A 16,213-nucleotide genomic window follows, 5' to 3' on the forward strand; every position below is an offset into this window, starting at 1 on the left:
GGTAGATTTCGCCACCCGCTACCCCGAGGCAGTGCCCTTAGCTTCCATTGAAGCAGACACCGTGGCGGATGCGCTCCTGACCATTTTCAGCCGAGTGGGGTTCCCCAGGGAAGTCTTGACAGACCAAGGCTCCAACTTCATGTCGGCCCTGCTCCGGTGCTTGTGGGAGAAATGTGGGGTCCGGCATGACTGGGCCTCAGCGTATCACCCCCAGTCCAATGGGCTGGTGGAGAGGTTTAACGGGACGCTAAAGATGATGCTGAAAACCTTTATGAACCAGCACCCGCAGGATTGGGACAAGTACTTACCTCACCTGCTGTTCGCGTACAGGGAGGTGCCCCAGGAGTCTACCGGATTTTCGCCTTTCGAACTGTTATATGGAAGGAGGGTGAGGGGCCCCCTGGACCTGATGAGAGACGAGTGGGAGGGGAAGGCCACTCCCGATGGAGAGTCAGTGGTGGAGTATGTCCTGACCTTCCGAGAGAGACTGGCTGAACTCATGGGCCTGGCCAGGGAGAATCTGGCCAGAGCCCAGAGGAAGCAGAAGGTCTGGTATGACCGCACGGCGCGGGCCCGTGCCTACGCCACCGGGGATCAGGTGATGGTTCTCATCCCCGTGAGAAAGAACAAACTACAGGCCGCCTGGGAGGGCCCGTTCAAGGTCGTCAAGCAGCTCAATGAGGTAAACTATGTGGTGGAGCTGTCGAACCGGGCCCACCACCGCCGGGTGTACCATGTGAATATGATGAAGCCATATTATGCCAGGGGAATGTGGTGTTAGCTGTGTGTGGACATTGGGAGGAGCAGGGAGATGACCCTTTAGTAGATCTATTCCCTGGGACCAGAGCTGGTTCCCCCCTGGAAACAATCCCCCTCTCGGATCAGCTCACCCCTGCCCAGCAAGCTGAGGTCAGGGGGGTGCTGCATCCGTACCGACAGCTGTTTTCCAACCAGCCTGGACGCACTAATCTGACTGTCCACCGGGTGCAGACAGGGTCGCACCCGCCGATAAGATGCTCCCCCTTCCGAGTCACAGGGAAAACTGCTCAGGACCTGGAAAGAGAGGTCCGGGACATGCTGGCTTTGGGGGTGATCCAGCCATCGGCCAGCCCTTGGGCCTCGCCGGTGGTGCTGGTCCCCAAAAAGGATGGGTCAGTCCGGTTCTGTGTGGACTATCGGAAGCTCAATGCCATCACTGTATCGGATGCCTACCCCATGCCCAGGCCGGGACGAGCTCCTAGACAAGCTGGAGGAGCTCGGTACCTTACCACCATGGACCTTACAAAGGGCTACTGGCAAGTGCCGCTGGATGCAGATGCCCGGCTGAAATCGGCCTTTATCACCCCTCTGGGGCTCTATGAGTTTCTGACCCTGCCTTTCGGCCTCAAGGGAGCGCCGGCCACCTTCCAGCGCCTGGTGGACCAGCTCCTGAGGGGGATGGAGAGTTTTGCCATGGCGTATATTGACGACATCTGTGTCTTTAGCCAGACCTGGGAGGACCACGTGTCCCAGTTAGACAAGTGCTGGACCGACTCCAGGGGGCTGGGCTGACTGTCAAAGCGGAGAAGTGCAAGGTGGGGATGGCTGAAGTATCTTACCTGGGCCATCGGGTGGGGAGCGGCCGCCTAAAGCCGGAACCGGCCAAGGTGGAGGTGATCAGAGACTGGCCCGCTCCCCACACCAAAAAGCAGGTCCAAGCCTTTATTGGGATGGCAGGATACTACCGAAGATTTGTGCCCCACTTTAGCGCCATAGCCACCCCCATCACTGAGCTATGCAAGAAGGGGGAAGCCAGACAAGGTGGTCTGGACCGAGCAGTGCCAGGAGGCTTTCCGGGCGCTGAAGGAGGCTCTGGTCAGTGGCCCAGTTCTAGCAAACCCAGACTTTGACAAGCCCTTTGTGGTGTTCACTGACGCCTCAGACACGGGACTGGGGGCGGTGTTAATGCAGGAGGATGAAAAGGGGAGAGACACCCCATCGTGTACCTGAGCAAGAAGTTGCTACCCCGGGAGCAACACTACGCGGCCATCGAGAAGGAGTGCCTGGCCATGGTGTGGGCCCTCAAGAAACTAGAGCCCTATCTCTTCGGGCGACACTTCACCGTGTACACCGACCACTCTCCCCTGACCTGGCTGCACCAGATGAAAGGAGCCAACGCCAAGCTCCTGAGGTGGAGCCTGCTCCTGCAGGATTACGACATGGACGTGGTCCACGTGAAGGGAAGTGCCAACCTGATAGCGGATGCGCTGTCCCGGAGAGGGGGCCCCGAACTTCCCCCAGGTCACTGGTCACAGTGACCCCGCTCAGTTCAGTCTCGAAGGGGGGAGAGATGTGACGATGTGACGCAGCAGGGAGGGGGGAGTGTTGACCTGGGAATGTGCCCTGGGGACGGGAGACCTGAGAGCCTGTCACCTGAGCCAGGAGGGGGAGGGGGAGGTGACACCTCTGCCCAGGAATGTGGACGGAGGCTGCAGCAGGGAACCTGCTCGGTGGGTTTAGTTTCAGTTTGGGGCTGGGTGGAGGAACACAGGGAACCCCAGGGCTGGGGTCTAAGCTCCCTGCTCCCCCAGAAGGACTTCACTGAGGGGTCCTGGGTGTACCCACAAGCTCTGTTTTGGACTGTGTTCCTGTTGTCCAATAAACCTTCTGTTTTACTGGCTGGCTGAGAGTCTCAGTGAATCCCAGGAAGAGGGGTGCAGGGCCTGGACTCCCCCACACTCCGTGACAGCAGCATTCACACCTGGCCAGAACGGGACATCTCCAGCTCCACTCTGATGCTTCTCAGTACCCAGGTGGGCTCTGTGGAGCATTTCCAGCCACATGCTGTGTAGCATTACGACACACGGTCCTCTGCAGCAATTTCGTCTCAATTGCGGGGGCCTGGGCTTGCCCTGTGGCCAGCCATCTGGAATTACTCGCTCAAGCTCTGGTACGGTTGGGACCTGTTTCCTGTCCCAGTTGAGCCCACCGTGTTTTCTGTTAGAACGTGAGTTGTGTTTACTCTGGACTCTGCCCCATCTGCTCCTCGCCTTGAAAGCACATCCGCTGGAAGAAGCAACTTCCTCTGGGGCCCGTAGCTCAGAGGAACCTGCCATTCTGCAATGTCAGGCCAGACCTTTGCACCATGGGGATGTGGGGTAGAGCCTGGCTACCAAGGGCTCATGCTCCGTTGCTTCCCCAGCCAAATTCGGCCTCTGAAGCATAGTCAGGAAAGAGCTGCAAACAAAAGGGCCGGGGATGGGCCTGAGTGCAGTCCCACTGTGTGGAGTCAGGGCTGGGAGCCGGCGCCGTCCGGTGATTGTGTCGCAGCAGCACGGCCCCCAGCCCGGGTGAGGGCAGAGGGTCTCCGCTCAGCTCTGAGCACTGCAGCACCCATGTGCCTGTGCCACCTTCCCTTGCCAGTCAGCCCAGCCCCATTCCACACTGGCCCCAGGCAGCCCACTGAGGGAGCCCTTCCTGGGGCCAGCGTGGAGAGAAATTTGTCTAAGCTTCCCAGGAAGCTCTGGGAGGCCTCCTCATTTGGGTGTGTTTCCATCGGTGGCCTTGTCTCCCCTGGTTCGGGTCGTGTTGGGCTCCTTTGTCACCGACACCTACTTCCCTTCATTTTAAGGTTTTTCCCTGGTCCATGGGGTGTTGATTGTTTTCTGTGTGACAGGCTGCAGCAGGAGCACTGCACAGGGTTTGTGACAGGGTGCAGCAGGAGCACTGCACAGGGTTTGTGACAGCGTGCAGCAGGAACACTGCACAGGGTTTGTGTGACAGGGTGCAGCAGGAACACTGCATAGGGTGTGTGTGATGGGGCGTGGTAGGAGCACTGCACAGGGTGTGGGTGATGTGGTGTGGCAGGAGCACTGCACAGGGTGTGTGTGATGGAGTGCAGTAGGAGCACTGCACAGGGGTATCTGCACCCGGTGCCCCCAGGCAGACACGGGTCTGCACCCGGTGCCCTTGGGCAGACACAGATCTGTATACAATGCCCCCGGGCAGACACGAATCTGCACACGATGCCCCATGGCAGATACAGATCTGCACCCAGTGCCCCATGGCAGACATGGATCTGCACCCAGTGCCCCTGGGAAGACACAGATCTGCACGCTGAATAAAGCACTAATGATGGGCTAGACAATTTCCCAACGCGGGGCTCCGTTGGAAGGCATGAGAGGTGGTGAGGAGAGGCAGATGGGAGCAGCTGAGTGGTGGGGGTGCATGTGGCCAGATGCATAGCAAGTGCAGCGAAGGATCAAAGCATGCTGGTTTCTGTGCTGTGCAGCCGATCCCCCAGCCAAACAGCAGCCGGAGGACTTAAGCTGCAGCTAAGTCTGCTAAGTCGTCAAATTGTGTGTGTCTGTTCAGCAGTCTGACACCGGTACAGAGATTTGCGGCAGCAGCTTGATAATCCCGAGAGAAGAGGCTCCAGTCCTGCAGAGTCTCTGCCAATGGCTGAGCTCCGTTCCATTCCTGCCTGGGACCCCAGGGCCTCGGCTAGTCAAGACCTTGGCAGTGGGGCCCAAGCCCTCCACGTCCTGGCTTTCTGTACATCCATGAAGGGTCCCGATCCTGCATTCATCCTTCCACCCCGGCTCAGAGCCCATGGCCACAGCCAGGGGCTGGCTGGCGAATGGGGCATCGGTCCCTCTACCAGTCCCCCATCCCGAAGTCTTCCTGGCTGAAATCAGTGACAACTGGGTGCCGCTCACTCGTGCCAGAGCACCTCCCGGGAAGCTGGCTGGGTCCAGGCAGGGGGCCTGCTGTGCACAGTATCCCTGGGAGTTGCCTGAGGATCCGGGTCACAGCCCTCCAGTGTTTGCAGGGTCCCCATCTGCCCCCTACCACTGCACTGACGGGGCTGCTAGCAGGGCATCTGCCCGGGGGAAAGAAGAGGATACAAGCAGAGAACAAGGGGGCGGGGAACCCCTTTCCCCTGGAGAGGGCTCACTCCTCCTGGGGAATCCTGTTCTCTCTCCGCACAGCTTCTGGGGCTTCCTGGGTCCCTTCTCTGCAGATCCTGGCCCAGGCACTTTGCCCATTTCCATGCACAGGGCTGATCCCACGTTGATTGGGTGGGTCCTGAGCAGCCTGGAGGAACAGGTGCTCCCTCTCTGCCCATGTAACGGGCGAGTGCACTTGGCACTGCCCGCAAGGCAGAGCAACGAGCGCCCCTCTCACCCATAACATCGGGTGCTCCCCACCAGTGACATGACACCCTGGTGTGGCTAGTAAATCAGAGGGGCGTGGGCCCTGTTCAGCTTCCAGGGAGGGGGTGGCAAAGCTGCCGTGGCCGTTGCTTGGAGGAGGTGCTGCCCCACAGAGAACAGCGGGCGTGGCCCCCTTGGTGGAGTCCATGGGAGGCTGAGTCCAGAGACTGGAGAGGGGAGGGCTGGCTGGGCGAGGCACCCTGATGAATCACTGGGACAAATACCCTCCAGCTCCAACAGTGCCCCCTAGTGCTCAGTACCCAGAGCCCCCTGCACACCCCAGGCCTGGGCCTGAGACGCGAACTGGCGACACATGCAGCTCTCTCTTCCCAGAGTCATTGATGATCGAGTAGCTCATTAGCATCTCATCTGCATTCCCCACACTAACGAGTCCGTGTTCAGCAGGGTTTGAGACGTTTTATTCAGTTTCCTCAGAAGTGCAGGTTTCCGGGACGCTGGAGCTGCTGCATCCTGGGGTGGCTAGTGACTCGGCTGGGCATGGGCCCTGCTCTGGCTTCCCGGGAGGGGGATGGCAAAGCCTCAGGGTGTGAAGCCGCTTGCCTGTCAGAGGGGACATCGGGGCACTGCCCAGCTGCCGCCAAGCCAGGGACATGGGGGCAGCAAGAGAAAGCGGCAGCCCAGAGTTAATCCCTCTCTCGGTGTGAGCGCTCCGGGGTTTAAGTTCATGGCAGTTCATACAAACACTGGGTTTGCTCCTGCGGGAGGGACAGAGCCGAAGGTTTGATTCTGCTCCTGCATTTTCCCCTACATTCAAATCGTGTTTAGAACTGCATTTAAAACCAGTGTAGAACTGGGGCCCTTCAGAGGGGAAAAGCCCTCGGTGCAGGGCATGTCAAAGAATTCTGCCACTTGCAAACTGAGACGCGGTTTTAAAATGGCTATTTTTGTAGACCCTACCAAAACCTGCCTTTTCAAGTCTTGCTCCCCGGCTGTGTTTTCAGCAGTTAAAGAACAAAGCCCCTTGTCAGAGCCGGGCCTGCACAGGGCCAAGGGATGGTTCAGGGCACTGTAGGCACTGACCCTGAACAGGGACTAGGTTCATCGGGGCGCCATCCAGGTCTGACATGCGGAGAACCGATCGCTGCTCGTCTGCTGGGAAGAGGCGGTGGAAAAAACGATGCTTCTCTTTGGACATTACAAAGGGCAGGATAGTGCCCCTACTGCCCCCGTCCTCTCCGACCGCCTGGCATAGCGCCCTCCAGTGGTGGTGTTGTGGGCAGGGAGCACTGCTGGACTCTCCTTGCCCAGGGGGCGTTTGCGGCGCTGGCAGCTGGGAAAACCCTCTCCCTGCTGGTAAGTGAGGCCATCTCATCCGGAGCGCCAGAGCCCCGGTGCGGTGCAGAACCGGGCCCTCCCCCAGTGCAGGGCTGTAGGCCCTGAGGGCCCAGCCTTGTGGGTGAAAAGAGGCAGGGGTCTCCCCATGGGGAACAGGGGGCTCCGTTTCTGAGCCCACCACGCCAGTTGGCACCAGCTGACAGCCTCCGTGGCAGAGGCTCGGGGCCTGGAGCCGGCGCCCCAGCCCTGTGGGTCGGTGGGGGGGCACCCTGTGAGGTGAGGAGAGGGGGGAACTTGCACTGCTATTGCTGGGGCTGCTTTGTGGATCAGGAGAGGCCCTCGATCTCCAGGGCTGCTGGGCAGGGCCCTGATTCTCCTCTGGCCTCCAGGTGGACAGGAGCGAGGTCATCAAGAGCAATCTGCACCCCGTCTTCTCCAAGGTCTTCACGGTGGACTATTACTTCGAGGAAGTGCAGAAGCTGCGGTTCGAGGTGTACGACAGTCACGGGCACTCCAGCCTCGGGACACACGATGACGACTTCCTGGGGGGCATGGAGTGCACAGTGGGCCAGGTACTCACCCTTGCTGTCCCCCCGGGGCAGGCTCCTGGGAGTCGCTCCTCTCGCCTGTCCCCAGCCTGTGGCCCAGCAGGGCTGCGGTGTTTCCTGCGGGGGAATCCTGCCATTCGGCCGTTCACTGCTCCCGGGTGCGGGGCTGCTCCGTTCCTTGCCTGGGAAGGTGGCTCAGGGCGGCCTGCAGAAGGGCTTAGCGGCGCCAGGAACATATCACCGCCATAGCTGCCCGTGGCAGGATATTGTCATTGCGATTAGTGGCACGCCCTAGGAGTGGGAGTTCTGAGCGCTCCCGGCCTAGGATGGGCTGGCGTCGGTCCCGCTGTGCGCTGACCTCCCAGGGCTGGGGAAGTCCCAGATAGTCTCTAATGGCATTTCCAGTGGGACTGGAAATCCCCTGGGGCCAAGAGGAAAGCGGAGGGAGGATGCGGTGGGTTAACGTGGCCAGGGCCAGGGAGAACTTGACGTAGCAGGGATGGCTCCCAGCTCCAGGAGAAGGGAGCGATTTCAGCGCTGTCAGGAAGCCCCGCTACTTGGCATGGCTTAGCGCTGACTGTCTGTAAAGGCCAAGCACTGTCCATGAATCGCTGGCAAGTCCTTGCCAGGGCCCCGCCAGGCTGGGGGAGCTCGGTGTGCGGTGCAGGCTTGGCTTAGCGCTGGTTCCACCCGCAGGGGTTCACTGGCCCCCGTGCTGACGTCCTCCGGCATGACTCGTGCCAGCGTCCCCTGAGTGACTCACACGCTAACGTCTCTCCCGAGACGACTCCCACAGCAACGTGTCTCCTGGGGCCGCTCGTGCTCCAGCACGACTCCAGTGCCACCATCTCCCCTGCAGAGACTGGCATGGCTGTGTCTCCCCGGGAGGTGTCACCTGGGCCCATGGCTCCCCTGCCCCCATCCCCAGGGCATCGCGGGGGCCCACAGCTCCCTCTCCCCCGACTCACACTATCATCTTCCCTTCCAGATTGTGGCCCAGAAGCGGGTGACCAAGCCGCTGTTTCTCAAGTACGGGAAGTACGCCGGCAAGTCCACCATCACGGTGAGTGCGGCTGGCCCGGCCTGTGCCTCCAGGCTGGCTCCGGCTCTCCGTTGCCTAGCGGTCCTGCTGCTCATGCAGCCTGCAGGGAGGGGGGACACGTTCAGCTGGGCCTGCTTGGGCCGTTCTCTTTGGAAGAGGACAGGAAGGGGCAGCCCCCAGAGCTGCACGGTGCCCTGCTCTGGCTGCCTCAGTGCCACACGGCTCTGCCAGGAAACCCTCGGGCATGTACCCGTCCGACGGGCTCTGGAGCCTGGCGCTCTGAGGGCAGGAGCTGTCTCTAGAGAGCTGCCCGGTGCTCTGCTCCCCCAGCCCGGAGCTCCGCTTTGTATTTCTAACGCTGCTGACCCCACACCTGCCCCAGAGAGGGGTCCTGCCACATCCTCCGGGGCTCTGGCCTGGCTCACAACCAGCCAGGTTTGTGCTGAAGATCCTGCTGCTGCAGGGGCCAAACTCCCATTGCCTGTCTCCTCCTCCCCCCAGCCCGTCCCACCCTGCGCAGATTAGCCCTGATCTGCCTCCGCCATCTCCCCAGACTGGCAGACATGGCTCAGGGCAGGGGTCAGTCCCCAGAACCCAGGTTCTCATCACTGGTCCCTGGCTCCTGCCCATAGCGGGGAATCCACATTCATTCCCCAGAGCCCAGCCCAGCCACCTGCTCCGTGCAGCGCGAGAATTGTGCTCTTTGAACGTGATGGAGAACACACTGAAGAGCCTGCTGGGATGGCGGCCCCTGGCCCCCGCTGCCTCTCCCTGCCCTGCCACCCGGCCTGGCACGTGGCACGTGCACAAGGGCCTCTCCGTGCTCTGCCGCATGGCCCGGCACATGGCACATGCACAAGGGCCTCTCCGCGCCCTGCCGCCCGGCCTGGCACGTGGCACGTGCACGAGGGCCTCTCCGTGCCCTGCCGCCCGGCCTGGCATGTGGCACGTGCACGAGGGCCTCTCCGTGCCCTGCCGCCCGGCCTGGCACGTGGCACGTGCACAAGGGCCTCTCTGTGCCCTGCCGCATGGCCTGGCACATGGCATGTGCACAAGGGCCTCTCCGTGCCCTGCTGCCCGGCCTGGCACGTGGCACGTGCACAAGTGCCTCTCTGTGCCCTGCCGCCCGGCCTGGCACGTGGCACGTGCACAAGGGCCTCTCCGTGCCCTGCCGCCTGGCCTGGCACACACATCACTGCCAGTACCTCCCAGGCGTGCTCTGTGCGTGGTGGCTCTAGCCAGGACCAGGCGGGTTTCTCCCTGGGGCTTGTGCCCGGCCGCTTGTCTCTAAGGGCCCCTTGGCACTCTCCCCTCAGGTGCTGTCAGAGGAGATTTCCGGCAACAACGGCTACGTGGAGCTGGCGTTCCGGGCCAAGAAGCTGGATGACAAGGTACCTTCGCCTGCCGTGGGGGGTGGCCGAGAGACTCCGCTCCACCTTCGCTGAGACCCTGGTGCCCCCAGCCCCCCGGATCGGGCGGGTGCAGCCTGGGAATGGCTGCATGGAGGAGCCAGCGTGGTTATTTGCTGAGAGCTGGGAGCTGTGGCTGCCGACTGACCCTGGTGCCCTCCGGCACCTTTCCAACGCTCTGGTGCTGCTGGGGGAGGCTGGAGCTACCCTCGGCAGAGCGCACAATGGGAGCGGCCAGGCCAGCTCGCCCCTCAGCAGCCTGGTCAGCAGGCCAAGCCCTGCCCAGCGACGGGACAGCATGGCGCTCAGTCCCTCCGCTGAGCCTGCCCTCTTGCTGGTGCCACCATCCCAATTGAGCCCCAGCCAGCTCGCTGCACCCAGGTGTCCAAAGGCCCCCCGCCCCCCGCAGGGGTGAAAGATCTCCCTCTCCCAGCCCCACTCCCTGAGCCCCTCGGGGAAGCACGGGCTGGCAGGGATGCTGGTGGGCAGTTCAGCGATAGCCAAGGGCTGGAAGTCACCGGGGCAGGCTGCTGTGGGCACAGCACGAGGTGGTGCAGGGAGGAGAGAGGCTGGCTGGGCACAGGGGGGCGCAGTGAGAATGCAGGGCCAGGCTGGGCACAAGGCACGGGCGGAGAAGGAGCCCGGCATGGCCGTGGCAGGGAGCAGGGCCTCGCCGGGCAGGGGCGAGGGAGTGCTGCCTTCTGCGACAGGCCGGAGCGTGGAGGGATGGTACAGTGGCCCCTGGGTGCTCAGAGCCCCCATCCTGGGTACGGCTGGTCCAGAGGCTGGTCCCTTCCGGCTGGGAGGACATGCCCCTGGGGAAGGTTCTGTCTGGGGGGGGTATCGGGGGAGATGGCCTGGAGGTTGGTCCTGCTGCTCTGACCTGGCAGGGCTGTCCCCATGCTGGCCCTGCCCAGGACGGGAGGGCAGCACCAGCCGCGGAGCTCACCGTGTCCTTCCGCCCCACCTCCCGGCAGGATCTCTTCAGCAAGTCGGATCCTTTCCTGGAGATCTACCGGATCAACGACGATGGGAGCGAGCAGCTGGTGTACCGCACCGAGGTGGGTCCCCGCCGCGGGCAGAGTCTCCAAGGAGCCACCAGCTGCCACCCCAGGGGGAAGGGAATGGAGAGACAAGGGTGGGCAGCAAGGGAGGGGCAAAGGGATGGGAGTGGGTGGAGGAGGGGCTGGCGGGGACGGGAGAGGTGGGGGGCAGAGGAGGGGCTGGCAGGGATGGGATGGGTGATGGGGGGCGGAGGAGGGGCTGGCGGGGATGGGGGGTTAATCGGGGGCGGAGGAGGGGCTGGCAGGGATGGGGGGTTAATCGGGGGCGGAGGAGGGGCTGGCGGGGACGGGAGGGGTGATGGGGGGCGGAGGAGGGGCTGATGGGGACAGGGGGGTGATGGGGCGGAGGAGGGGCTGGCAGGGACGGGAGGGGTGATGGGGGGCGGAGGAGGGGCTGGCGGGATGGGGGGTTAATCGGGGGTGGAGGAGGGGCTGGCGGGGACGGGGGGGTGATGGGGGGCGGAGGAGGGGCTGGCGGGGACGGGGGGGTGATGGGGCGGAGGAGGGGCTGGTGGGATGGGGGGTGAGGGGGCGGAGGAGGGGCTGGCGGGGACGGGGGGGCGATGGGGGGTGGAGGAGGGCCTGGCGGGGACGGGAGGGGTGATGGGGGGCGGAGGAGGGGCTGGCGGGGACAGGGGGGCGATGGGGGGCGGAGGAGGGGCTGGTGGGGACGGGGGGGTGATGGGGCGGAGGAGGGGCTGGCGGGGACGGGAGGGGTGATGGGGCGGAGGAGGGGCTGGTGGGATGGGGGGTGATGGGAGGCGGAGGAGGGGCTGGCGGGGACGGGGGGCGATGGGGGGCGGAGGAGGGGCTGGCGGGATGGGGGGTGATGGGGGCGGAGGAGGGGCTGGCAGGGACGGGAGGGGTGATGGGGGGCAGAGGAGGGGCTGGCGGGATGGGGGGTGATGGGGCGGAGAAGGGGCTGGCGGGGACAGGGGGGTGATGGGGGCGGGGGAGGGGCTGGTGGGGACAGGGGGGTGATGGGGACTGGGGAGGGGCTGGCGGGGACGGGAGGGGTGATGGGGGGTGGAGGAAGGGTTGGCGGGATGGGGGGTGATGGGGCGGAGGAGGGGCTGGCGGGGACGGGGGGGTGATGGGGCGGAGGAGGGGCTGGCGGGATGGGGGGTGATGGGGTCGGAGGAGGGCTGGCGGGGACGGGGGGGCGATGGGGGGGCGGAGGAGGGGCTGGCGGGATGGGGGGGTGATGGGGGGCAGAGGAGGGGCTGGCGGGGACGGGAGGGGTGATGGGGGGCGGAGGAAGGGCTGATGGGGACAGGGGGGGTGATGGGGCGGAGGAGGGGCTGGCAGGGACGGGAGGGGCGATGGGGGGCGGAGGAGGGGCTGGCGGGATGGGGGGGTGATGGGGGGCAGAGGAGGGGCTGGCGGGGACGGGAGGGGTGATGGGGGCGGAGGAGGGCCTGGCGGGATGGGGGGTGATGGGGGCGGAGGAGGGGCTGGCGGGGACGGGAGGGGTGATGGGGGGCGGAGGAGGGGCTGGCGGGATGGGGGGTGATGGGGGCGGAGGAGGGGCTGGCGGGGACGGGGGGGCGATGGGGGGGCGGAGGAGGGGCTGGCGGGGACGGGAGGGGTGATGGGGGCGGAGGAGGGGCTGGCGGGGACGGGAGGGGTGATGGGGGGCAGAGGAGGGGCTGGCGGGGATGGGGGGTGATGGGGCGGAGGAGGGGCCGGCGGGGACGGGAGGGGTGATGGGGGGTGGAGGAGGGGCTGGCGGGGATGGGGGGTGATGGGGGCGGAGGAGGGGCTGGCGGGGACGGGAGGGGTGATGGGGGGCGGAGGAGGGGCTGGCGGGGATGGGGGGTGATGGGGCGGAGGAGGGGCTGGTGGGGACGGGAGGGGCGATGGGGGGCGGAGGAGGGGCTGGCGGGATGGGGGGGTGATGGGGGGCAGAGGAGGGGCTGGCGGGGACGGGAGGGGTGATGGGGGCGGAGGAGGGCCTGGCGGGATGGGGGGTGATGGGGGCGGAGGAGTGGCTGGCGGGATGGGGGGGTGATGGGGGCGGAGGAGGGGCTGGCGGGGACGGGAGGGGTGATGGGGGGCGGAGGAGGGGCTGGCGGGATGGGGGGTGATGGGGCGGAGGAGGGGCTGGCGGGGACGGGGGGGCGATGGGGGGGCGGAGGAGGGGCTGGCGGGGACGGGAGGGGTGATGGGGGCGGAGGAGGGGCTGGCGGGGACGGGGGGTGATGGGGCGGAGGAGGGGCTGGCGGGGACGGGAGGGGTGATGGGGGGCGGAGGAGGGGCTGGCGGGGACGGGAGGGGTGATGGGGGGCGGAGGAGGGGCTGGCGGGGATGGGGGGTGATGGGGGCGGAGGAGGGGCTGGCGGGGACGGGAGGGGCGATGGGGGGCGGAGGAGGGGCTGGCGGGATGGGGGGGTGATGGGGGGCAGAGGAGGGGCTGGCGGGGACGGGAGGGGTGATGGGGGCGGAGGAGGGCCTGGCGGGATGGGGGGTGATGGGGGCGGAGGAGTGGCTGGCGGGATGGGGGGGTGATGGGGGCGGAGGAGGGGCTGGCGGGGACGGGAGGGGTGATGGGGGGCGGAGGAGGGGCTGGCGGGATGGGGGGTGATGGGGGTGGAGGAGGGGCTGGCGGGGACGGGGGGGCGATGGGGGGGCGGAGGACGGGCTGGCGGGGACGGGAGGGGTGATGGGGGCGGAGGAGGGGCTGGCGGGGACGGGAGGGGTGATGGGGGGCAGAGGAGGGGCTGGCGGGGATGGGGGGTGATGGGGCGGAGGAGGGGCTGGCGGGGACGGGAGGGGTGATGGGGGCGGAGGAGGGGCTGGCGGGGATGGGGGGTGATGGGGGTGGAGGAGGGGCTGGCGGGGACGGGGGGGCGATGGGGGCGGAGGAGGGGCTCGCGGGGACGGGGTGATGCGGGTGGGAGTGGGTGTGATGGGAACTCGTTACATTGCAGAGCTCAGGCTGGCTGTATGGCCGTGGGCCAGGCAGCACCGTACCCCTCTGCGGCTGCAGGTGGCTCCGGAGCTGGGACGCTGGATCCCTCGCCCCTGAGCCCCCGGTCCCCTGCTTGTCACCCCCAGGCAGCTCCCCCCGCTGGAGAGGACGGGCAGGGGAGCTCCCCGCGGCACCATGCTGTCAGAGAATCCTCCCCCGCCCGCTCCTCTCCTCTCCTCCAAGGCTCCCGTCACCCGGGAGCCGTAATGGGCTCTGCCTGGGAAGGGAAGAGGGGATGAGTGACGGGTCCCCCCGCTGCTCCCTGTGCTCACGCCCTGCCTGATAGGGGGCCTAGGAGGATTAGGCACCTAGCAGAGCTATTACGCTGTCAGGTGCTGTCTGCCCCACCTGCCGCCTGGGCCCTGCCGTTCCCTTCCTGGCACCAGGGCGGTGGGATCCTGCAGGGAGGGGGAGAGACAGAGGCGAGAGGGGCAGTAGCAGCTTGGATGCCGGTCCAGGGAGTCTCTCCTCTAGGGCATGGCTACCTAGTGCCTCCCCCTGCCGGAGTGGGGTCTGGCGGCTAGAGCACAGGGCTGGGTGTGGGACGGCCTGGAGACAGTCTGCCGGTGATCCTGCATGACCCTGGGCAGGGCCCTCCCCTCTCTGTGCCTGAGTGCCCCACCTCCACAGGGGTTGGGAGGGGGCAAGGGCCACTCAGGGCTGTCTGCAAAGCCCGTTGGGCCTCTCTGGCAGACGGAAGCTGAGTGAGCACCCAGCTCATCGCTCAGGGGTGCCCTGCCCAGGCCGTACGCCGGCAGTTTGCACCCCCAGGCGTGGTGGCACACGCTCACGCTGCCCCTCTTGTGTTTACAGGTGGTCAAGAACAACCTGAGCCCCGTGTGGGAGCCATTCAAGGTCTCGCTGAACTCGCTGTGCAGCTGCGAGGAGAAGAGGAAGCTGAGGGTGAGGAAGGGATGGGGGGAAGCCCTGAGTAGCCTCTATCTCTGGAGGAGCTGAAAGGGGCCACCTCTCTGAGTCTCCTGCAAGGGGAACCAGCCCTGTCACAGTGCAACCTGCCCCCAGGGTCAAAGGCAACCCAGGCATGATGGGTCAAAGGAAATGCATCCTGATGCAACATAGGCTCGGCCTGTGGAACTCACTGCCACAGGACACGAGTGTGTTTGTGAGTGTAGCCTCTGCAGTGACACTAACACACAGACACATGACCAGGGCCTTCGGTCCTCCTGCTTCAGAGCCTGAACCGGCCCTCAAGAAGGGCAAGTGCCCCCCTCGTGCGCTTACATAGCTGTCCAGGTGCATTGGGCCCTTCCTCGGAAGTGTCTCGTATAGCGCAGGGCTGGAAGGAGGACACCCTGCTGCGCGCACAGGTGGTCAGTCAGGGCTGGGTGCAGGCAGCGTAAGCCCGGCAAGGGTCTGCGGGAGGAATGGGGGGAATGCTGGGGGCTGGGAAAGGCCCCTCCCTCGAGAGGGAGTGAATGAGGTGGGGCCCTCTGGCTGAGCTGTGCTCCTCTCCTTGCAGTGTGTCGTCTGGGACTACGACTCCCGGGGGAAACACGACTTCATCGGAGAGTTTTACACCACGTTTGAGGAAATGCAGAAAGCAAGTGGGGAGAACAAGGTTTGTGGGGGGTCTGGGTCTCCAGGTGGGCCGGCTGCTGGTGACGGTGCACATGAGGTGACTCAGCCCTTCCGTGTCAAAGCCTCTCGCTTGTGTGTGCCGGGTATTCGCCCGAGCTGGTCACACGTTGGGGGCAAAGCTTTTCCCATGAAAAATGGCCGACTTTCAACAATTGTCACCAAAATGGTGGTTTCAAATTTTTCAGGTTTTTTTGGGGGGGGGAGGAGGAATCTAGGAAAACTAAAACAAAAATTGGTTGTTTTTGTTTTGTGGTGTTTGTTTTTTCCTCTTTTCTCCCCCTTTCTTGACATTTAAAATCAGAAAAGGCAAAATCCTCAAACTATCAAATCAGCCCCTCAAATGTGCCGGTTTTTCTTTTGGGCTGTTTTGAGACACAGACTTCCCCCTGTTTGACCAGTTCCGGGGTTCGCTGTTTCCCGGTGCGCAGTCTGGGCACGTGGCTCGCATGTGCAGCGGTGCTGCAAGAGGCTCTAGGCTGGGCCCGGCAGGGTGCGTGACTGCGGGATGTGCGGGGGTGAAAGGAGCGTGTTGTTACAGTGCTGGGCGGGTCCGGGAAGCTGATGGAAGGCTGAGCTCCCGGGCTGCTCGTCCGCAGATCACAGATCTCCGCTGCTCTCTCTGTTGTGCTTCAAGGTCCAGTGGGACTGCATGAACCCCAAGTACAAAATCAAGAAGCGAAATTACAAGAACTCAGGCGTGGTGATCTTACTGGAGCTGAAGGTGAGAAGGGAGCCAGGCCGGGCCTGCCCTGGGCGTTTCGTGGAGCTCTCATACCAGCGCTTTGCCCTGTATTGCAGCGCCCCAGGGTGACCCCAGGGGAAGCTGCCCAGTGCCCAGCGGTGACTCAGTGCTCCTCAGCTGTCCTGGCACCTTGATGCCAGAGGGGCTAGCAGGAGGCGAGAGTGCCTTTGTACTCCGGTGAAGGGGCTGGTCGGACAAGGGGCTGCAGGACATACTCCTCCTCTGGGGCTGTTTGGTGAAGGAGCAGTGACGAGGAGAGCTCTGTCCCACTGACAGACATGTCCCGCTGTATCCATATCCCTTCCCGTGCTGCAGCCTCCTTGGCTCCCAGCGCCCGGCTGGCGTCC

At 64.7% G+C, this 16,213-nt stretch overlaps 1 protein-coding gene across 1 annotated transcript in view; it reads left to right on the forward strand.

The window, feature by feature from the left end:
• The window catches only part of CPNE7 (copine 7), a 50,768-nt gene that overhangs the window by 21,056 nt on the left and 13,499 nt on the right, over window positions 1-16,213 (forward strand). The window contains exons 3-9 of the mRNA XM_074968916.1: window positions 6,881-7,063; window positions 8,028-8,102; window positions 9,398-9,472; window positions 10,468-10,551; window positions 14,339-14,428; window positions 15,006-15,104; window positions 15,759-15,845. Coding sequence (XP_074825017.1) covers window positions 6,881-7,063; window positions 8,028-8,102; window positions 9,398-9,472; window positions 10,468-10,551; window positions 14,339-14,428; window positions 15,006-15,104; window positions 15,759-15,845 — 693 coding nt within the window. The remainder of the gene's footprint in view (window positions 1-6,880; window positions 7,064-8,027; window positions 8,103-9,397; window positions 9,473-10,467; window positions 10,552-14,338; window positions 14,429-15,005; window positions 15,105-15,758; window positions 15,846-16,213) is intronic.

The sequence above is a fragment of the Natator depressus genome, chromosome 12 (genome assembly GCF_965152275.1).
Source record: "Natator depressus isolate rNatDep1 chromosome 12, rNatDep2.hap1, whole genome shotgun sequence".
In the NCBI taxonomy this organism is placed as follows: Eukaryota; Metazoa; Chordata; order Testudines; family Cheloniidae; genus Natator; species Natator depressus.